The sequence below is a fragment of the Pinus tabuliformis genome, chromosome 6 (assembly GCF_031772625.1).
Source record: "Pinus tabuliformis cultivar Carrire ecotype Pingquan chromosome 6, CPIR1, whole genome shotgun sequence".
Lineage (NCBI taxonomy): Eukaryota > Viridiplantae > Streptophyta > Pinopsida > Pinales > Pinaceae > Pinus > Pinus tabuliformis.
Window position 1 is genome coordinate 609,957,577 of NC_142292.1, and position 24,562 is coordinate 609,982,138.

The 24,562-nt window shown below is 33.8% G+C and overlaps 1 protein-coding gene and 1 long non-coding RNA gene across 2 annotated transcripts; both read right to left on the reverse strand.

Annotated features, from left to right (window-relative positions):
- Window positions 1–2,453: 2,453 nt before the first annotated feature.
- Window positions 2,454–17,090, reverse strand: LOC149260046 (uncharacterized). Its single transcript, XR_016247930.1, has 3 exons — window positions 16,602–17,090; window positions 3,480–3,557; window positions 2,454–2,625 (listed from the first exon to the last, which is right to left on the reverse strand). It is a non-coding gene; the product is annotated as an uncharacterized LOC149260046 (long non-coding RNA).
- A 2,068-nt stretch (window positions 17,091–19,158) lies between these two features.
- LOC149260047 (uncharacterized) lies at window positions 19,159–20,790 on the reverse strand. The gene has a single exon (XM_089378617.1). The coding sequence runs from the start codon at window positions 20,329–20,331 to the stop codon at window positions 19,774–19,776; it is 558 nt and encodes a 185-aa protein (XP_089234743.1). The 5' UTR covers window positions 20,332–20,790; the 3' UTR covers window positions 19,159–19,773.
- Window positions 20,791–24,562: the final 3,772 nt, after the last annotated feature.

Consider the following 24,562-nt stretch of genomic DNA (forward strand, 5'->3'; position numbering starts at 1 on the left):
ATTTTTCCCCGCATAAAGAGAACTGACCACTTTTGCATCACTACATTGTTGGTGTTTCTCCACTAAATCCATCCAGAAATCATAATCTCTCTCATTTTCATCAAATGTGTCTTCAAATGTGTGAGAGTCTTTTATAGCCTTCAAAAATTTTAATTCTGAAGTATAGAAATGTATAATAAGAACTATATCATAACTATAATTGTTTTGGGACTTATATTCATAAATGCCACTAGTCATTTTATAGTTGAACTTGGATTTCTTTATGGAAATTTCCAAAGACTGGCATACATCATTACAAAACCAAAGTTCTACTAAGAGAACTATAGTAAAGTCATTCAACTCATTTTTTTCGATAAGAAATCAAAAAAATTCAATGTAATATCGCTTGTGGAATTGTTTTTTTTCAAAGCAAGTGTATCCAAACCAACAAGGTCATATGTAAAATTGGTTGCAACTGACATGGAAAAGAGTGCAAAAGTGTTGACAAAAGATGAGGGCCCCCAAAATGACAACCAAATTCAAAATTTTTATCAACCTGTTGAACACTTGTTGATCTATTTATCATTCTATCAAGGACTCCACATGCTTGCTGAGAAAGGGACTCTATCTTTGTATTATGTGTTCCTTTGACATAAGTAGACCCCTCCACCGTGTTGCAAAAATTGGTAAATATGATATCATTAATTTCATAATGCTCAAGAATGTTGAATGTAGTAAGAGTCATCTCATTCAAATTTTGATCATGACTTTGACAATATGTAACGATTGCATCCAATATTTTTCTGTTGGTTTTCAATTTAGAACAATAATATTTTAATTTTATGGCATTTGATGGATGATTAATTGGAATAGAAAACCAAATGGTTTCATCCAATAGCTTATATGCTACTAAAGCAATTTCTTACATGGTTAATCCCTGAATGGGCTGAAGAGTCGCTGGTGTCAAACTGTGTAAACTATTTCTCTTGTAGTTCTCAAAATCAAGTTGGCTTGGAGAACACTTTAATGTGCCTAGTTGGTAACAGTTAAAAACAGTGTCCCATTTATCCCAAATAGGTTCATCAAAATATAAGAGAATTTTTTATAAGAAAAAATTGTAATTGGAGAGACAAAGAATGAGCACAACATTTCATCATCAACATGATAAAATAATAAATATAAACTAATAAAAAATCAATGTAAAAATGAAACTAAATAATGTGTTATAATCTAATGAGAAATCATTATAAATATAAAAAAATATGACTTATATTATCAGCTTTAGTCATTTATCTACAACAAAAATAGATACAATAATAAAATGTTAAATGTAAAAATAATTAAAATTACATACCTTCTCTTCAACTGTCTCAGAACATCCAATCCTCCTTTTCTTTAATTTGTCATTGGCAATTAAGAAATGTCTTGCCGAGCACACACAATCAATAAATGGAGTTTTGAAGAATACCTTATTTGCATAATTAATTGACAACAAATGCGGATCACCTCAGTGGGTTCAACTAATGGATGCAACAATCAAGCATTACATTTTTTATATTTTTTTTCGCTTCTCTCGATACATTATACTTAGGATTTGTTAAAATTTCTTTCACTGCTTGAATGGTATGTTGACCATCAACTATCCAAAAATTGATATTCTTAGAATTTAGATCTGTCTCATTTATAATTTTGATAGAGTTTACCAATGGATCAAGCTCATTGATGTCAAATGGAATCAGAAGAGCATCGGGTAATGAGGTTTGAATTTTTTCTAGGAATGATTTCACTAATACTTGAACATTTAAATTATCTTGTGATCTTAATTTGAACACTTTGGGGGCTTTTTTACATCTTTCGACAACCACTTTTGTATTAAAGGAGTTTGAAAATAGATAGCAATGCTTGAAGGCTTCATGAATCTCATCACATTGGTTTGCAAGGTTATAGTTGTTTCAAATTCAACTTTCCTAGTTTTTTGAAATTCTATAGTGAGCTTGAAATCACTTTTTGTTATATTCTCCTCCAAATCAAATAAATATACTCTTCTCAAAGCAAGTAATTGAGAATCAATTTTATCAAGAAATTTACCTTTTTGTTGTAAATGAAGAAGTACAGATGATGTTTTTTTACTTCTTACATAGCGATATCTCATAACAGTGGCGATGCATTTTAAAAGATCTGCACAACTATTTAGTCCAGATTTAGAGAAGCTCTCAAAGTTATCCAACTTGAACATTGAAATCTTTATCGTATTTGTTGAATCAATACTTGAAGCTTCAATCAAATCTGGTTTAAAATTTGTATACTCCACTTGACATGAAATTAATTTTACCTCATTTTCTTTAATCATTTCCACTTGAAAGTCAATGTCATTTTCATTGTAAGCATAGCAATTAATTATTATTCCTAATATCTTTGGTTCGTTTCCATCTATTGATCCAAATAGATACATATCATGAAACATATTCATCGGAGCTTCTATTTGGATGTACCAATCTTGCACAAACTCATTATATGTATTGTATTTTTTAATCATTTCAAAAGTAGAAGTAGAAGGTGTTATTAATACTACCTTTTCAGTTGAATAACTTTTCTTTTTCTTAAGTGATGGTTGTAACATTTCATTTGCTTTTGGGCCAACCAATTCTGCAAATAACAACAAAAAAAATATTTGCATTAATCAAAATGAAAATATAATTTCAAATATTGTCACATAATGTTCTTATAAATACTAAAAAACCACCTAATCTAACCATTTCTAAGAGAGTGTACATAAAATATAAAACCACCATACGAGTTGAAGGAAGCAATGTTTGTATATCACTTTTTTTTGTTTCTTCTTGACTACTTTACTTTGAATTTCAAGCACACCAGATTCTGCAGTTTCTAGAAAAATATTATGGAATACATGAAATACCAAATATTATTAAACAACCTTATCATACATGATTTCCATTTACATGGACAATAATAAATGAGTACATATGCTATGCAAGTTTTACTATATGACACCAAAAGTTATCACGTGGGTAAAATTGCTAAGAAAAGAAACCACCTAATCCAACCATTTCTAAAAGAGTACATAAAATATAAAACCACCATATCAGTTGAAGGGGACATCATTTGTATATCATTTGTTTTTCTTTTTCTCTTTGCTACTTTACTTCAAATTTCATGCCTAGCAATTTCCATGGTTTCTAGAAAGAAAAATATTATGGAAGACATGAAATAACAAATAGTATTAAACAACCTTATAATACACGATTTCCATTTACACGCACAATAATAAATGAGTACATATGTTATGCAAGTTTAGTATATGACACTAAAAGTTATCACATAGTTAAAATTTCTTGGAAAAAAAAATACCCATGTTAGTATGGGTTGTCCTCATTAAAACCCCACTCCTAAGGCTATTTCCATAGGTTTTATTAATCAACAACAAGTTATTAACACAATGTCTAACGATTGTAACAAAGTATAAACTAAAATTGTCATACCATTTAAAAAATTTGGTGTCGTGTTTCTTGAACTTCCTTTTTCCTTTGAATTCTCGCTAGCTTCATAGTCCATGGTATCTGAAAATAAAGTAAAAAATTGTTATCATAGTTTCAAATTATTGATGAAAATATGAATTTATAAATATTATAACTACTCACATCATTATATGTGTAACAAAATGAACAAGAACAATAACAAGTGTAGAACTCACAATAATAGCTAATCAAGGTTAGAAAAAGGGCACCCCAAATAATTTATTATGTTCTTTTAATCGTGAATATAGGAAAGCAAACATCTACTAGGTTTCCTTCTAGCACGAGCATAAGAACATTTCCAAAAGACATTACATTGTGAATAAATAAAAACAATTGTAGAAACTACAACATCATATGTACACAAAATTTATCTCTTCTAGTCATGTACATTCTTAGTTTGCTTTAGAAAAAATAAAAGCAAAACACAATGAAAGAACATTAACTATGGCAATCGTTAGATTTTCTTCTAGATCTTCGTCTAGCACAAAGAAAAACACATAGCAACTTTGCAAGGTGAAAGAAATATAAAATGTGATATAATTACTTCTAACACGAACAAAAGCATATTGCCAACAAGAATCTTAAAAAGCAAAAGAAATATTCGCATCCTAGATTTATTTATATTACAAACGCATGGATATTGTCAAAAAAAACATTGTAAGGTGAAATAAATATAGCACGTGCTAGAATTATTTTTAGTACGAACACATTCATATTTCCAAGAAAAACATTGCAAAACAAAATAAATATAGCACAAGCTAGATTTCCTTCTACCACAAACACAAACACATTGTCATTAAAAATATTGCAAGGCAAAGGAAATGTAACCCATGCTAGACTATATTCTATTGCATACAAGAAGATTGCCAACAACAACATTGTATTGTAAAGCAAATCTAGTGGATGCTAAATTTCCTTCTAGCAAAAACATAAACACAATGTCAATAAAAACACTGTAATAATAATATTTCTTGGGACATTTGACCTTGCCTTTTAGAGACTATGAGGTTTTAGTCCATGCCTACATAGACTGTTGTTATAATATAAAAAATGTTAAACCCCAAAATGATTAGAAGGCCCTTCATATGGAATATGTAGTCTAAGAATGGGATAGTGTACAAAGATTTCCTCCTATAAAAAACACAAGAACGTTGCAAATAACAACATTACAAGGTGAAAGAAATATAATGCATACTATATTTCCTTCTAATGGAAACATAATCACATAACAACATTGTAGGGTGAAAAAAATTTAGTCTGTGTTACATTTACTTATAACACAAACATATAAAAATTTCCAATGGCAACATTACACGACAAAAAAAAATCTAGCACAAGCTAGATTTCCTTTTAGCCTAAACAGAAACATGTAAGCATTCACAACATTCCAACGTAAAATAAAATCTAACATGTGTTAGATTTCCTTTTAGCTCAAACTTGAGCACATAGAAACATTGTAGAGTGAGAAGTCTATCAAGTGCTAGATTTATGTCTACCACAAATACAAGCATGTTGCCAACAACAACATTGTAGAGTATAAGAATTCTAGATTGTGTTAAATTTTCTTCCAACATGAACACAAGCACATTTTAATTTGAAAGAAATTTAACACGTGTTATATTTCCTTTGAGCACAAACACAAGAACATAACAACATTGTAGGACTAAATAAGTTTAATGTGTGCTAGATTAACAACATTGCAATTTAAAATAAAATCTAACATGTGTTAGATTTCCTTTTAGCGCAAACTCGAGCACATAGAAACATTGTAGAGTGAGAAATCTAGGAAGTGTTAGATTTATGTCTACCACAAATACAAGCACGTTGCCAACAACAACATTGTAGAGTATAAGAAATCTAGGTTGTGTTAAATTTTCTTTCAACAGAAACACAAGCACATTTAAATTTGAAAGAAATCTAACACATGCTATATTTCCTTCTAACACAAACACAACATAACAACATTTTAGGATTAAATAAGTCTAATGTGTACTAGATTAACAACATTGCAATGTAAAAGAAAATCTAACATGTGTTAGATTTACTTTTAGTGCAAACTCAACCACATAGAAACATTGTAGAGTGAGAAATCTAGGAAGTGCTAGATTTATGTCTACCACAAATACAAGCACGTTGCCAATAACAACATTGTAGAGTATAAGAAATCTGGCTTGTGTTAAATTTTCTTCCCACACAAACACAAGCAAAATTAAATTTGAAAGAAATATAACACATGTTATATTTCCTTCTAGCACAAACACAAGAACATAACAACATTTTAGGACTAAATAAGTCTAATGTGTGCTAGATTAACAACATTGCAATGTAAAAGAAAATCTAACATGTGTTAGATTTCCTTTTAGCACAAACTCAAGCACATAGAAACATTCAAGAGTGAGAAATCTAGCAACTGCTAGATTTATGTCTACCACCAATACAAGGACGTTGCTAAAAACAACATTGTACAGTATAAGAATTCTAGATTGTGTTAATTTTCTTCCAACACAAACACAAGCACATTTAAATTTGAAAGAAATCTAACACATGTTATATTTCCTTCTAGCACAAACACAAGAATATAACAACATTGTAGTACTAAATAAGTCTAATGTGTGCTAGATTAACAACACTACAATGTAAAAGAAAATCTAACATGTGTTAGATTTCCTTTTAGCTCAAAGTCAAGCACATAGAAACATTGTAGATTGAGAATTCTAGCAAGTGCTAGATTTATGTCTACCACAAATATAACAACACTACAATGTAAAAGAAAATCTAACATGTGTTAGATTTCCTTTTAGCTCAAAGTCAAGCACATAGAAACATTGTAGATTGAGAATTCTAGCAAGTGCTAGATTTATGTCTACCACAAATACAACATATTGCCAACAACAACATTATAGAGTATAAGAAATCTAACTCGTGTTAAATTTTCTTCCAACACAAAAACAAGCACATTTAAATTTGAAAGAAATCTAACACATGCTATATTTCCTTCTAGCACAAACACAAGAACATAACAACATTTTAGGACTAAATAAGTCTAATTTGTGCTAGTTTAACAACATTGCAATGTAAAAGAAAATCTAACATGTGTTAGATTTCCTTTTAGCGCAAATTCAAGCACATAGAAACATTGTAGGTTGAGAAATCTAGGAAGTGCTAGATTTTTGTCTACCACAAATACAAGCACGTTGCCAACAACAACATTGTAGAGTATAAGAAATCTCGCTTGTGTTAAATTTTCTTCCAACACAAACCCAAGCAAATTTAAATTTGAAAGAAATTTAACACATATTATATTTCCTTCTAGCACAAACACAAGAACATAACAACATTTTAGGACTAAATAAGTCTAATGTGTGCTATATTAACAACATTGTAATGTAAAAGAAAATCTAACATGTGTTAGATTTCCTTTTAGCACAAACTCGAGCACATAGAAACATTGTAGAGTGAGAAATCTAGCAAGTGCTAGATTTATGTCTACCACAAATACAAGCACGCTGCCAACAACAACATTGTAGAGTATAAGAAATCTAGCTTGTGTTAAATTTTCTTCCAACCCAAACACAAGCACATTTAAATTTAAAATAAATCTAACACATGCTATATTTTCTTCGAGCACAAACACAAGAACATAACAACATTGTAGTACTAAATAGGTCTAATGTGTGCTAGATTAACAACATTACAATATAAAATAAAATATAACATGTGTTAGATTTCCTTTTAGCACAAACTCCAGCACATAGAAACATTGTAGAGTGAGAAATCTAACAAGTACTAAATTTATGTCTACCACAAATACATACACGTTGCCAACAACAACATTGTAGAGTATAAGAAATCTAGCTTGTGTTAAATTTTTTTTCAACACAAACACAAGCATATTTAAATTTGAAATAAATCTAACACATGCTATATTTCCTTCTAGCACAAATACAAGAACATAACAACATTTTAGGACTAAATAAGTCTAATGTGTTCTAGATTAAGAACATTGCAATGTAAAAGAAAATCTAACATGTGTTAGATTTCCTTTTAGCACAAACTCAAGCACATAGAAACATTGTAGAGTGAGAAATCTAACAATTTGTGATGGATTTCTCACACAAAACAATCTCATACTCACCTCCATATCCCTCCACATGCTCCTCCCCATCTAGGAGATGCATATACATGTTTATAAACCACATCAAGTAAATTGTCTCTCTCACTCATGTGAAATCTTGGGTCTTTGTAATATTTCCCAAACCATGCAAATAGAACAAACTCTTAAGATGGATCTAAAGGAAAAGCTTGTACCTTGAGAAATTTGATCCCTTTGTAGGCTATCTAAATCTAGAGTTAAGATGAATCTAAAATGGTTTAATTATTAATAATTATAATTCTTATTTTATTTTATTTTATATTATATTTATGTAATTTAACTAAATTAACAAGTTTAAATAACATTACATAACCTTAGAACATCTCATTCACTTTGGGCTAAAATCTCCCATGTAATCATTCATGTTGGACTAAAGTCTCTCCATGCAATTATTTAAATCTGTAGATATTTGTTTTTATCTTAATCAATAATATGTAATATAAAGTAGAAAACATAAACTTGGAAAAGCCCATAAATATTATAAATATCAAGTGAATTACAATGAAATTTGAACCATTTAAAATTATAATTTTATATTTTTATTTTGGAAAAATTTCAAACCATAAAATTGATAATAATAAAATTTTTATTAAATATATGGTTATTTTATTTAATTTTATAAATATTATATACAATAATACATGAAAAATGTAATATAATTTCAAAAATTGTAATTTATAATTTTAAAATTACTAATAAAAAAATATTAACATGTCAAATTCTTTATTATTATTAAAATTTGTAGATATTTATTTTCATTTTAATGGATAATATTTAATATATAATGGAAAGTATAAATTTGGAAAGGACTACCCATATTATAAATATTAAGTGCATTATAATGTAATTTGAACCATTTAAATTTATGATTTTATATTTTTAATTTAAAAATAAAATTTAAAACATATAATTAATTAAATTTATGATTTTACATTTCTAATTAAAAAAATTTCAAAACATAGAATTGAAAACATATTGAAAAGAGGGTCCTCTGCATGGAGCTGGTAGAAATGTTCACTACAAATGAGATAAGGTGTCATTGAAATCACATTATACACTTGTCTGATTCATCACTGTAATGAGCCAAGGTATACGAATTTTAGGGATACCCAAAGAGCAGCCAGTAGCTAAAATTCTTTATGCCAACACTATGGAACTAGAGGGAATGGATTCAATGGAGATCAAGACCTTGCTTTGTGCTTTGCTAAGTGGAAGAGGTCCCTATAAATTAAAATTTTCTTGGAGATAGGGACAAGCAACTAATAACAAGTGAAAGCACTAACAATGTATCAAGGAGTCAAGTTCCTCAAGGGCATTGTGCAAAGGGATGTAGTTATTGTTGAGGACTCCAACATAATCACAAGATTTAATTTAAGGGAAATACCATTGTACTATGAGGAGCATACAAGAGTATGCTTATGTATTACTACTATATTCAATGCTAACCTTAAAATTCATGAATGGTATATGTTGAACCAGTGTTATGATTTATTATCTATGTTGTTTATAATCAAAGTAATAATGAGAACCAACACCTTGCAAAAAAAGAACAATTATCATGAAGTATATGGAAAGTGAACCAAATGGTAGCATACCCTCCTAGTGGAATTATGTCTTTCATAGTTGAATATTACCTTGTTATTGAGTCACAAGTGTAATCACTCAATCAAATGTTGTAAACATACCATTGTCATTTTGGAACTAGATTGGTAAGCCTAATAATAAATGTTATGTTAATTTATAAATAAGATTAAATACTTGTTGAGTAGCAATGACATGGTACACTAATTAGAACCAGTGTAGATCCATATTAATTCTGAATTTATTAAATGCTAAGAGGGATCAAATTTTTTGGCATGCAAACATTTCTTCAAGTTTTGCACTAAAAAAAGAGGTTTTCACTTCAAAAAATTTGACCCCTCTCAATAATTGATAAATGATTTAGGCTAATATATTAAATGATTTAAATAGCTGAAATTCACATTGTATTAATATAAAAAGTTATTAAATCATTTATAATTCAACTTTATATTTCTTTTAATTTAAAATATATTGATAAATTATACTTGTTAAATAATTGATAATTAAATATATCATTTATATTAAATTTTAAATCTATTTTTTTTAGATTTAATGATAATTTTGTCTCACTTATATTAATTTCATTATTTTTATTAAATATTAAGATTTTATTATTTTTAAAAAAGTTTACTAAAATCACTATTGAAATTTCAAAATTTTAAAGATATTAACATTTATACACAATTCAATTAAAAGGCTCAAACTTACATGATTTTAAAGATATTAACATTTATACACAATTCAATTAAAAGGCTCAAACTTACATAACTTAGAAGGCTCTCTTATATATAATTTATTTAGTTAAAAAGCATTTAATTTAAACAATTTGTTAAACTGTCTATCATTAATACCAATCTAGATCCATTTTAACTCTTTATCTACTAAAAAGGGATTTAAATCCCATGGACAATACCATGGGTTCTCATAAACTCAGAACTCAAAAACTAACTTGACCAAGTCAAATTTACCATAACTACCCAATAAAAATTAATTAAAAAAATAATAACTTTTTATTTTAATATAGGGTTATTTTTATTTTTATTTCAAATTTACCTTAACTACCCAACAAAAATTGATAAAATAAATAATAACTTATAATTTTTATTTTAATAATGTTATTTTTATTTTATTTTAAGTAACCAAAATTATAATATAATATATCAAACATTTCACCCAAAAATAATGAAAAAAATGTAATTAAATTAATTACATTTTACACCATTAATATTATTAAACATTTACCTAATCCATTAATATTATTAAACATTGACCTAATTACATTGTACACCATCAATATTATTAAACATTTACCTAATTACATTATACACCATTGAACATTTGAAAAAAACTAAGGAGAAAGAAGAGTATCAACATGAACATTAAAGACCAGCACCAACTTTGAAAGAATTTCTTCGCTATCAGGAGCCAACTCTAAATAAAGCCACTCCATATGTACAGGTGTGTCATAGCTTTTATTACTCTGCCATATAGTGCATACATCTCGCTCAATGTTGGGAATTGATATGTAATTTGCAACCACCTTGTCTCTTTCATGATAAGCTCCAGTGCAAATATTGTTACAATAGTACAATTTCAAGCACAGGAAAATATTAAAAGACTCGTTGTAGTAAACAAATAGAAAAAAAAAATCTAAGTTATTTTATACTGGTTATTTTTATTTTAATTAGATTTCGAAACTATTTTAAAATTTGACGAAAAAAATGTTAAATAATTGACATCGTTTTTATCAATCAAATTCAAAAATATTTTATATGCAAAAAAATGTACAATCACATTAAATTCAACTACTGTAAATACTTTGCAAGAGAAGTTTCGTTATATGTTTAAACACTTATATTGGACTTTGACCGAAGAAACGAGAACATAAGGAGTCAAGACACGTTCTATGGTGGATGTGCAATAACCATCAAAGTTGGCATCCTTTTCATTGTGCAATTTGTTTATCGAAAATCTAAGTAAGATGTTGTAGAGCTTGATATCCATTGTTTAGGCATTGAACCATACCGCTTTCTATTTGATTTCTATTGTTGATTTTTTTAATAAACAGTTAGTTAATACAACATTAACTGCTAGAACAAAAATAAGGAGTGGTGAGATTTTTTTATCAAATGAGTGAAAAAAGTACCTAGCCTCTTTCTTGTTATTATACCTGCCCACTGCTAAGTATGCTAGGTATATAGCAATCTATAAATTGCTGAAAGCTTATTATTTTCTTTAGATTTTTTCCATATGGCTTGATTTAAGCCAATGTTTTCTAGAAATTTTTATTTTAAATTATTTTAATTTTATTTTAAATTTTTTTTATTGGACAAGCAGTCAACTCAACTGATATTTGGAAAAAGCAGTCACACTTCAAATCAACGGTTAAAAGTGTGTCACCTGATCCAACAGAGCAAAGCAAAACTTCAAAGCAGTTAAAAGTGTTGACGATTGTTGATCCATACCCTTAAAAACTGATATCCATTGCCATGCATTGATAACATAATAGATAAACTTCAAGGAACTAAAAATTTTGGTAAGATTAATTCAAATTCACTTGTAAATAACGTGATTAGGGAAATTAGTTGTACAACAAATAACCAGTAATATAAAAGGAGATCTGCCTCATTGTATGCAATGGCCCCATTTGATATAAAGATCATATTTTACATCTCCCATGCATTGTGTATTTGGTCTTTCATATTGACAAACAATACCAAGAAGAAAGAGAAGAACAAAAGATCATCCTTAGTCGGTTAAAAACAAATATTGGTATGTTAACAAAAATGATGACCCATCGAATGACAAAGAAAGAGGAATGCTCAGTAAATTTCAAGAAAGAAGGAAATTCTCATCAAGAGCATACTAAGGTTAAACAGCCTGAAACCTTCTGAATTTGAGGACTTCCTCGTTATCTTCCACCATGCTTTAAGGTGAGACAGCTATATGCAATCTTTGAAGCAGCAAAGGAGACCCTCGATAGTATCATGGGAGACATTCAAAATGCTGTTGAAGGATCAGTTCTACGATATTGGATATCAAGAAGATCCATTTAATTGTGATATTTTCACAAACACAAGAAAAATTGTTCAGGACTACACCACTGAATATAAGAAATCAGCAAGCTTGCTAAATCTCAAAGTAGAAGTTCCTCAAACGTTGATAAAAAATTGAGGAGAACTACATGGCTACATCAGAAAGGAATTTACCCCATTTGAAGTAAAGAACCTTAATGATGCTGGTAAGAAGGCTCTATTTATTGAGTACAAGAACAGAAAACCAGCAGTGGGGAAATGGAAAACCAAGGAAAGGTACCTAACATCAAAAATCTCCTAAGCAAACGAACAGAAATAGGACTTTCACCACTGCTCAGTGACTCAAAAGACAACACCAGGAATCACTGCAATCATTGCAGTGTTGATTTATGGGCACACTGAGAAATAATGCTGGAAATTACATCTGAAATTATATCCTACAATTTGGAAGAAAACATCTACGAGAATGTTGAGTGACAAAACTGGAAAGTTTCCAGAAGAGAAGAATATAGCTTTAATGAGTGCAGACCACCAACTAAAGAGGACACATTATTTAATCCATTGTCACATATTTAAAGGCATATGTCCATCTGCGTGTAATTTTGACTTGTCTAGCAGGGTATAACTCATGAGGTACTCACCGATGAAGCTTGATATGCATTATCCAAAACAAGCAGCAAACTTCACTTTTCCAGCAAACAATTAGTAAAATTTTCATTTTCCAATCTTCTTAGGCAAAGGATCGATTCAGCAACCCCCAAAACCCTCAGCACACTCTGTTTAAAAAAATAGCAATTAGTTTTGGGCTGGGACTATAATCCCTCATCAAATTTTCGACCGCAAGTCCACTGGAGGGGCATCAGATAAAAAGGTGTGTTTTGCTTAATTTTTGTGAAATGCGCTCACCAATCAGGTTCCAACCCACAAGTGCTCACAGAGATGACTTAATAATGGCAAGTTTAAGTTGTCAGCAGAGAGTCAGACTCGTGACCTAGTTAACTAAGGTCAGCAGCAGAGCCCAGCTGGGTTTCACCCAGGAGAACCCTGAAAACTCTGTTTTTTTCAACAGAGCTGGTTGGTAACATAGCAATAAAGAAGATTAAGAGCTCAAGCCCAACCCTATGTTCTTATTATACCTGCCCATGGCATGGTATATAGCGATCGATATTGCTCCCACTAGCATTAGTTTCAACCAAAACAATAAGCTTAATATAAAGTATTTTTGATTCATGTACTGTTAAATAATTTTTTTGGCCTATCGAAAATTGACAACTCTGTTCATAAAGTTTGGAGTCTTATTGCTGTGATCCTTATATTTGGACGTAAACTTGGGACATAGATCACGACATAAATCAAAATTCAATGGGTGAGGTTGATTAATGCTAGTTTTAAGGCTAGCATTAAAACATAGCATTTTACGTGAACTACTTTGGCATGCTTTGCAACATGATGGTGTATTGTTGCTATTTTCACCATGGCGTATTGCTGCCATGTGCCTCTGCATGTATGTGTCACTATTAGCATGTGGCTGTTGGCATGCTGGTCAGCCAGCGACTGGTGGCAAGGCCATGACGCATGCACATATGTTTATCTCTTGCAGGCCTGCATCAAGATGAAAGCAAAAACATTGTCTGATGGAAAGTTAATCCAAGAGATATATCGAATACACTTATCAATATGTATGCTAGATGCAGGAGTCTCCATGACGCTCGCAGAGTTTTCGGCCTTACGGCTACATGAGATGCCTTCTCATGGACTGCCATGACTTCAGGATACATAAAGCATGTGTTCGCTAAAGAACCATTAATAATGTTTTCCATGATTTCAGGATACACAAAGCATGGGTTCATTGAAGAAGCATTAATAATTTTTTCCCAAATGCAGCGAAGAACCAACGTCCAACCCAATCAGTTCACCTTTTCGAGTGTTGTGTTCAGGTTTGTCCAAATCAGGGAGCCCTCAAGGCCATGCATGAAGTGATAATCACTAGGGGTTTTCAGTCTGATGTCGTGGATATTGCTCTTGTACATTCATATGCAATATATGGAAGTATAGAGGATGTCTGCCATCTGTTTGACAAAATACCAAACGAAAGAGGGTATCCTAGAATTGCATCATTGCAGGGTATATGTTGGACGTAGAGCTCTTTCAAGAAATGCCTGAGCTCAATGTGATTTCATGGACGACAATGATTGTTGGGTATGCGCAGAATGGGCACAATGTTGAGGCTCTTGAGATTTTCTAGCAAATGTCGGTTGCAGAGGTGAGGAGTGTCCTTCCGACATGGGCCAACTTGGTAGCTCTAGAACAGGGCATGGAGATCCATAAAGAAGTAATTAGGGGTGGGTTTGTTTGTGATGATTTTGTGGGGAGTGCCTATGTAGACATGTATTTAAAATGTGGGAGTATTAAAAAGAGCACGTAAGTGCTTGAAAAAATGTCTGTAAGAAGTATGGTATCTTGGACGACCATGCTTGCTGGATATGCACAGAGTGGGCTTGTTGGTGAAGCTCTGAAACTCTTTCAGGCAATGTCGGAACATAGTGTGGCTTTTTGGACAACCATGATTGCTGGATATGCTCAGAATGGATACGTTGATTACTGGATATGCTTAGAATGGATACGTTCTAAAATTCCTGAAGCTTTTTAGACAAATGCAACTTGTGGGATTGAAGCCAAACTTAAAATCCTTTGTCATTGTATAAGAAACAAGATTGTTCCATGTACTTGTTCAGCTACCTTAATCATGTATTTTGTAGAAACACTTAAGACATACAGATTGTAGTTTTTAATGATAAATTTCATTGAATTGTGATCTATAACGTAATTTTTTTTACACTAGATTTGACACTAGATTTCATATTCTCAACATAAAAATGAACTTCGTTATTGATTTGGTTATTCTTTGCAAAGAATTGATACCAGATTTTGTATTCTCAACATAAAAATGAAATGAATTTCATTATTGATTTGGTTATTCTTTGCAAAATTAACTGACATTGAGGGCTGGTATCCCTACCTTTCCCAGTTATTTCTCGGCTACATTCTATCCCAGAGTGGGCAGGTATTCCATCTACCATGCAGACTTGTTAAGATCTACGACCTCGTTCTAATCAAAAAAAATGGGAGCTAATGTTAAAAAGAGAAGCCCAGCCCATGTTCTCCTAAAGGCCTGCGACCCCACTCAACTCAAAAAATGGGGAGATTCCTTATAAAAAAAAGGCCCACGACTATGTTCTTAAGGCCTGGGGCTGCCCACCTCTCTTCCTCGCAAATAGTTGGCCTCCATCTAGACCTTCTCATGTTTAGACGCCCTCCATCTAGACTTCTAATCTTTAGAGCCTTTTGGGTTCCACCTGTGTCTAACCAAAGGAGGGTGCAACGAAGTAATTTTGGTACTTAGAAATCTCAAGCAGAGAACCGCTTATCCAATTGGCTAGTGAATGTCATTTGCCAAAAAGTACCCTTGGGTTCAATGTGATTGGACTGAGCAACTGATTATATAATATGGGCCCCATTGTCTATGGCACAGATGGGATTGTAGGTCGTGGAAGAGGAAGAGGCCGTGATTTTCGATCAGATGAACAAATGCATGGAGTGCCTGCGGTAGCCTGATTGTCTGATACAGTTAGCCTTAGAACATATTGATGCCTGCTCTTGGAAGCTTAGAATTTTAACGAGTATATGAATTTTGTGTATTCTCACATCTTTGACGAATGAATCGATTTGATTGAGTTAAGCATAAGAATAGTCAATTCATGCTAGTATTTTCCAATTTCTCTCCCAGCAATCTAAGTTTAAATTGATCATGCGGATTCCCCCTGGGATAGGCAGTCTCCTTGGTCGGGCAAGGCCATCAAGGTGACAGTGAGTGGCTTGCCTATTATGCGTCTAGGCTGTCCCATCACTATTATGCGTCTAGGCTGTCCCATTGAGGTTAGGACTTTTCCTCCTAGGTGATAATTTGAGTGGTAACAGTGAGTTTGGGTGATATTTATGAGTTAAACTTTAAAGAATAAGTCGGGATTGATTCAGATTCAGCTGATTAGACTCTGTTTCCTCTTAAAACATAGTCAAACTCGCGACTCCACTTGGACTGGGAAGAGCCTGATAACACTGCCAAGAAGCTTCGTATGGCATATGGCAGAGCCTGATAACACTGCCAAGAAGCTTCGTATGGCATATGGCATAAATTGCAGAGCAGTAAAAGCATTAGTGGACTGAAAAGAAAATGTCATACAGATCAACTTGGTTAATAATTTACTCAGTCCATCTATATTTAAGAAGCACATCTATAATAATTGAAAAGCCACTGACCTTGAAGAAGAGGGGATGGTTGAGGTTCTGTTCCTCCATCTGTTTGAGGACTGCAAGCCAATCTACTCTTTTGGGCTTCATTATTCTCACCCACTTCATGATTAATTCAGATGGATCATCCTCTTCTGATAAACAAATTATATGTTTCATCAAGGCCTTGCTCCTTCCAGACAACTTTGGAGGCAGAGCTTCTATGAGCCTTTTTTGCGCCTTATCCAATCCATTGTCGTCTACATCAGCCCACCTCAATCCCTTGCCCTTTACTTGCTGGTTGTCTTTATCTCCCCCAACATCAGAATCTGATTCGTCCTCTGCATTTTCAACCTCAACTTCATAATACTTTTCTTCTTCGGTTGTCGTTGTTGCTGTCGTTAATGGGTGTCCGGGGCAACAAGGTCGGAGTGCAGAGAATCGAGAATGTAATATTCTGGGAGGCACGGAAATTGCAAAGCACGTGGAGCATAAACTGCAATGTACAGAACCCTAGAATTGCATTGCACACATAAAACCTAAGATAAGTCAGCTGGCATCAAAATCAGAAAAAACATAGCACTTGGAGTGCATTAAATTTTGATGTGTGGAACCTTAAATTTGCATTTGTGCACAACATAAATCCTATTCAGCATGGGAAACCTTTCAGGGAAACATCCTATTACATATAACAGAAAGCGCAGCACCTGTAGTGAATTCCAGGGAAGAATAAAGATGACCCTTGCAATTATGTTCAGCTTCAATTACACAGGCACACACAAAAATACAAAATAGTTCCATTTTAACCCTCAGTAGATTCAAAGTAGCTTTGTGAATTTGAATGATGAACCTTGGGGTCCACAAAAGAAGTGAGTTAAATTTTGGAAGGAAAATAATGCTAGAAACCAGATGTGACCTGATCATGATTTCTATTCTGTTATGATACCATTGTCAGGCTAGTGCTTTAAATTAAATTTAGATGATATGATTGCAGGGTTAAATTTTTCTTTTCTCCTTACCATAACACCCCTTATTTTTTGGCCAAGTCAGGGACTGATTTCCCCAATCTGCTGCTAAAATCTATTCATATCAGAACTGCACTTCCGGGTATATGGCTGAGAATTCTCTTATTTTTCCTGGGAGCCCAACTTGGGCCAGCAATAGTAAACTCCCACATTTTTACAGTGAGACCACAGCTCAGCTGACATGGCACTAAAGTTGGTACCAACTTATTATCAGATGCATCTCATGGAAAGTGAGTAATTGGAAAATAAATATGGTACATATGACCATAACCATGTACACAGGATAGTCCTTCCCATTAATATATACACTACTAAATAAATAAAAGATGAACACTTCTATTTGAATCTGGAAAAATGACTTCTAAATCAAAGTTTTATTGCATCAGATCATTGCTATAGCTAAGAAACAAAATGACAAATTCTTTTATTTGTCAGATCACCACACAATGCATGGACAATGGGCTATTTATATGTTTCAACCAAACTAACGGTATAAGCCATCAAACCTTCCAAGATAAAATACGAGTTCATCAGTGAAATTTTGCATCCTGGATTTAGAAGGTAAGTTCGTAACTCAAGTCCAGATATTTCTCGTAGCTCAGAGAAGGATATTTTCTCAATTCAACACAAACAGAGACAGATATAATTGTTATTACATAAATAAACAACAAACGTCAAGAACTCCCTCTGGAATCAACTTTATATTAGAAAATACCCACCCAAAAAAATAGTTTTACATTGTAAAACTGCAAAGTAAACTACACCTAAAGCTCAATGGAAAAATCTCGAATTGAATTTTTGTATATAAAATTTTATGCTGAACCATCTCAAATTGAATTTTAGCATATACTATTTTATATTGAACCAGGCTTTTTTAATCCTTGAGAGAAAACTAACCAATAAATCAATGTTAAATTAATTTATTAAGGATAAAAAACTTGAAATGCATACCTCTCAACAAATAATACACAATTTATTAAGGATCAAAAACTTGAGATTCCTACCTCTCAACAACTAATAACACAATATATCCTGCCGGGCTAACATTGATCTATGCTAGTTTATTTACAATTGTTATTTAAATATACACCTTGATTGTTATTCAAATATACAGCCCTGTTTAACAGGATCTATGTTAGTTTATTATTATTTAAATATGAAGGAAAATAACTAATTCATCCCTGATATGGCTCTGTAATTCATCTTATTAAAATACCATCACATCATCCCCAGACTGGCTTAGAGTAGTTTATTGTTATTCAAATATGACAAGTAAAATAAATAATTAATCCCTGCCAAGATATGGTTCTATTCTTCATTTTATTAAAATACCATCACATTATCACCAGACAGGCCTAGATTACCTCCTTTCTCTACGTGCAATAGCAAAATAAGATCTGGGCCTAGAGCACCTCCCTTATCTATATGCAATAACAAATTTAATAAGGAATAATACATCTTGATTAAGACAATACAGGTTCCAATTATTTTTAAAAGAAGCAGCATAAAGAAACTACAATGGAGATAATAAATGAATTATTGTCCATAATCTTCTCTTAATAGAAGAAGCATGCCAAAAGCCCTATCTAATATGTAATTTATGGAAATCTTTCAGCTGCTCTCTGCTTATGAGAGCATAGCTACAGAGTTTGGTACAGTGAATACATATTATAGCATCCAGACCACTAACCATGCAATTTCAAAACAATATATTTAAATTTTATCAGAGCAGCGGTTACAATACCTGGATTTCACACAAATAAAAGGTCCTTTATATTTCACAAAGAACAACATTTTTTGCAGAATTGGATGCAATTGCCGTGTCCAACAACAACATGCACAGGGCATGGAAACACTGAAGACCTGTTTGGGACCATCAGAAAAAACTGAATAATTTCCACATCTGAAACAAACCCAAGCACATGACATTTCTGATTTACAAGCACAAATCCCCTTTAAATGCTGCAATTATCTCAAAAATAATTCAGGACTTCATATTGCAACTACCACCCACCAGTTATTATAGAAAATACTTTTCCCAAAGTAATAAAGCATTAGCCGACTTACCAGAACCAACCAATGCACATAATTTTTTTGTTTTAAAGGGGGGGCTTCTTACCAGTAAGTTCGCATAAACCCTAAGCCCAAAAACCCCGGTGATTAACCACCGTGCAGCTTCACTTGAAGGACCCGGCGCTCATATTTCTGCACAAAATTCGAGCGTTCATCTCGTTGACGGTATCAATAAGCCCTCCTAAGTCCACAGTTCCACCGGAGGCCTCGTTCTCCTTGTCTTTCTTCTCCTGGGGTTTAGCTGCTCTACGCTTAAACTCAGTTGCCTTCTCGAAGAAATTCCCGTAGATATACTCTGCCGTGTAGCCCTTCTCCTCATCATAGAGCATGATGTGACCGTGCCATTCCCAGAGATGGTAGCTGGGCTCTGGGTCCTCGTGGAACCCCACGCAAACCTGGTGCTCGCCAATGGTGACGGCCTGGCCGAAGTTCGCCTTCAGTTTATCAGTGTCCCCGCTAGATATAATCTGAACGATATTCTTCTCCAGCTTCGCCTCCTCTCTCTCCAATGGGCTCTTGCTCTCGTCCGCGATGATACGATCATACGAGTTGGATAGGAAGGTATTGGTGTCCAAAAAAGGGCTGCGCATATTTAGCCGACTCATCATGGTGCTCACAACCAGGCTTTCGAAAGAGTTTTTGGTGGAATACTGGTTCGCCATTTTCCCTCCGATGGCTGATATCCACTCTCTAAGACTTCCTTCCGGTGGATATCAATATATAAATTGCAATGGCCAGGCATATGTGGGCTCTCAAGGAATTTAACAGCTTGGGGATTGGAGGAAACCAAAGGGAAAAGGGCGAAAGCAATAAATTTCCTTTGCCTTTATCGCCATCAGAGTATCAGTGTTTATCTTCATGCCTGACAGTTAAACCCCAAAATTAGCATCCTTCAAGTTCATATCCTCTGGCAGCATTTAACAGCTTGAGGATTGGAGGAAACCAAAGGGAAAAGGGCGAAAGCAATAAATTACCAAGAAGCGTAGGCATGGCGCAAGATGCCACGGGCTTGGGACTCTTCTTGACCTTGACGAGACACATACAGCAATTTCCGGCGATAGAGAGGCGAGAATGATAGCAGAAGCGAGGGACAGGCGCGATTGATAGCAGAAGCGAGGGATATCGACCCCCGCTAGGCACCGATAACAAAAATGCCGACCATTCCGCCTAAAGGATGAAGACCATAACAGAAATGATTGAACAATTTCCCGCTGAATGTGGACGCCAGGTGTCAGTCTCAGAAACAAAAGGACGACGAAAGTTTCTTTCAAAGGAAGGCCTATCGGCCTAATAATAATCGATTCCTTTCTACTCGTGTTTTGAATTTCTGGAATTTTTATATAAGAAGTCCCATTTTAACGAAAGCTCACCTAAGGGGGAGTCTCCCTAAGCACACTAGCATTTCCTCAGCTCTTGTTGTTGCTACTTGAAGTCTTTTTGCTGAAGTAAAATGCAATGGCATAGATTATCTTGTGTTCTATGTTCCCAATCCCAGTTTTCATAAATATTGTTTTTCCATTGTTTGCAGAGTTGGTATCTATGTTCTAACAAGACTGATTTGAACACTTTAAGTCAACGTAGAGTGTTACGTTGGTATCAGAGCTCCCCCTACATAAATAAATCTCACAATCTGGAAGATGCAAGTGGAATTGGAAAACCATCTCGGTAATTGGCTAGTCCTCTGTGCTTTTATTCAAGTTACTCTAATATGTTACCTGGTACAATTATGTTTTGTTCTAGCTCCTTGAATCTCTTGGCTGTATTGACTAAGTTGTTATTTGCAGCATCATGGTAGTTCACTGTGCACTTAATTTGAATTCCTCTTACTTAGGATGCACTCTTTCATTCATTTCATTTGCTTTATTGATACAGCCATATCTGGATTAAATCTCAACCACTTAAAGATTAATATCCAAAACTTACCCTTGATATTGACTGTCCATGGACAACCCAAGAGGGATTCCTTTCTGTGCTAATTGTCTCGAGCAACCCAAGAGGGATTCCTTTCTGTGCTAATTGTCTCGGGTAACCCAAGAGGGATTCCTTTCTGTGGTAATCTTTGAAATGCATGGCAGCAGATAGCATTTAGGGACAGAGTGCCCAACGCATCCATGAACCAACGAACACTTAACCAACTTGGAATTGCATCTGTGTCCATTGCTGAAGTCAGTTGCAACCTCTATAAGAGTAGCTTCTGACCATGCTCACTTTATCAGTTGCGCTTCCACTTGCGCCTTTAGTTAAAAGAGACACTTCCGCTGAGCCTGCGATAGAACCATTTCAGTGCACCATATAGTGTTACATCCAGTACCGTAGCACTTAATCTAAAGGAACCCTTATCTGCGGTTCATATCTTGGGCCCGCAAAATCGGACCTCGGTATTCTCTATGCCAAGCTCCTCACTATGGTATGTCACCCCCGGTATAAACGAATCAAGGGCGATCTTAGAAGCATACAGTTTAGTAGGATAAAGAAATCATGTTTGAAGCCACACTTGGGTATGAACTACCACCACTCTACTGACCCCTTGATATTGTACTAGCACTGAAACTACTAGTACTTCCTCCTACTACTGCACCAGGCTGACTACAACTACTAGAATAATGATTGTACCAAGGCAAATAGAAAGCAAAACCAGAAAAAGAAAGTACCATATGACTTATGGATGTCAGAGTGGTCAACACTGGGCTAGCTCTGTGGTTTCCTGACATTACCTCTTCGACAACGGGGGTTCAGAATCTCGGCTTCCTTCATTATCAAGAAGCAGACAGTTTAGTAGGCTAAAGATTCAATCAGGATTGCCTTACAATTCTCGATGATAGATTTTTACTGATGAACAATAGTTTCATGTTCTAACTCTAACCAGGGCACTATGCTTTGCTAATCATAGCACTATGTTTTTATACACCTATAGGGTGTTATAATATATTCTTTTGGTTCTTTGGACTTCTTTGGAGAGAAAATCTCGTCTGAAGTTCTTTAGTGCAGTGTGTTACTATCACTGGTCTACTCTCAACATACGGATGGAAACTTCCCTTCTGTGGATTTGCAACTTGAGGTCACATTGTTCTCCACTGTTCTTTATGGGTTTGAGGTGTGAGGGCCTTGCCTTTGAGACAAACTATGCCAAGATATAGAGTGTAGAGACCCATATGCTTCTGCATGATCAAGAGAAATAAAACAATTCCGCATGCCATTGTTCAGGTAGAGTTTGTGACCCATTCACTCTGGCTTGAGACCATTTTTAGATTGGTCTAGCTGTTGCATCATATTTGCTATATCTTTGACACAATATTTAGTAGGGAGTGTTATCCATACTTTGCTTTTTATACCTATTAGGCCATAGCCTCGAATAGAGACCCATTGATTGGCTTCATCGTTGAAAGCAAACTCGAATAGACCCATTGATTAGCTCCATCATTGATGCTTTCAGAGGTTTCAGACCATCGTCAGTCAATTGGCATCTTGGTGGATAGCTTTCACATATACAGGCAGGATGTCTAGGCCTGACTTGACCTACCAAGTGGGTTAAAGGGCAAAATGGCCTTTTTTTAGAGATTGTTCCCTTATATGGTATGAGGTATTCAACCTGGATTCTCGATTGATCTATCAGTCACAGTGTATGGTCTCTCCATTTGAGCTACAAGGTGTGGGTCTTTGTTCCGTTGGTAGTTCAAGGGCTGCCCTCCAAAGTTCACCATGCCAAAAGGAAGTAGTCAGATAGTTTGTGCCCCTTTTTTCATCGTTTAAAATCCTTGGAGCATCTTTTAAGGGATTGTAGATTTTATAGATCATGCTGGAGGTTGGTGCAGGACTGGCATTTTGTTCTGCTTCATGGGCAGCTTGATTCGTGCACACAGTTTCATTGGTGTGCAGGTCTTCTTGGGGTTTTTCAGTGCTTGGTTTCATGCTTTCAGGGGTTTGGGACTGTATTTAGATTTCAGCTTTGATCCACAATCTAGAAGCTTCAATGCAAGTATGCTTGAGGTCAATTTTGTCAATTATTTTTTTCACTTCTGGCGAAAAGAAGTAGGTATGAAATTATTTGTCAAAGGATACCTCCTAATAAAGGATGCCAAAGAGCTTATTGCTATCACGTACTGAGGTTATTGCTGCCTTAGTTTCTCTCAGGAAGAGGATATGATTCATGTATGTATACACTCTTTTCTTTTGGTTGGTTTTTCTGTTTCAGATACTAAGTACAATAGAGCAAAATTTTATCACTCCTTGTGGACTTCCACTAATGAGGCAAGGTAATTTGCCTATTCTCGATTCTACACTACATATTAACAATGTAAAGCCCAATGCACAGTTTGTATAATAAATTACACTACATATTAACAATGTAAAGCCCATTGCACAGTTTGTATAATAAATTTGCAATTTTTGGATTTTACACTACATATTAACAATGTAAAGCCCATTGCACAGTGTTTTTAATAAATTTGCAATTTATGTAAAACATACCTGGGTAATTGCAGAGATCTTATAGATAATTTATAAACCTTGAGTGAGTAATGTGAAGTAGCATTAAAGTCATTTTTTTCAATATAACAATAGTGTTTTCAATGGCCCAGAACAAATGGGAGGTGCAAGTCATTTAAGCATTCAAATATTACTGTTGTAAAGGCCTTGCAGGGGCTGGGGGTCAATGTTTTATTGCCTGCTTCACTGTTAGACTATATGCAACTGTTTTCCTCTTACTCATATCTTTAATATCCGGGTTTGCTCTCAGAAAGGAAGGTTCTCATCTACATTTACATCGAAACTCTGTTTTCTAGCCCAAGCACAATTTGAGGAATGAAAAAAACTCTTGTGAAAACAATACCTATTTGTATACACTGTCATCAATGCTATTTATTTCCATGATTTTCCTATCTTACCTATAGTATA

Bases quoted from the DNA above. Each gene is read 5' to 3' on its own strand.
- LOC149260047 (XM_089378617.1), bottom strand. From the start codon at position 20,331: ATGGCGAACCAGTATTCCACCAAAAACTCTTTCGAAAGCCTGGTTGTG.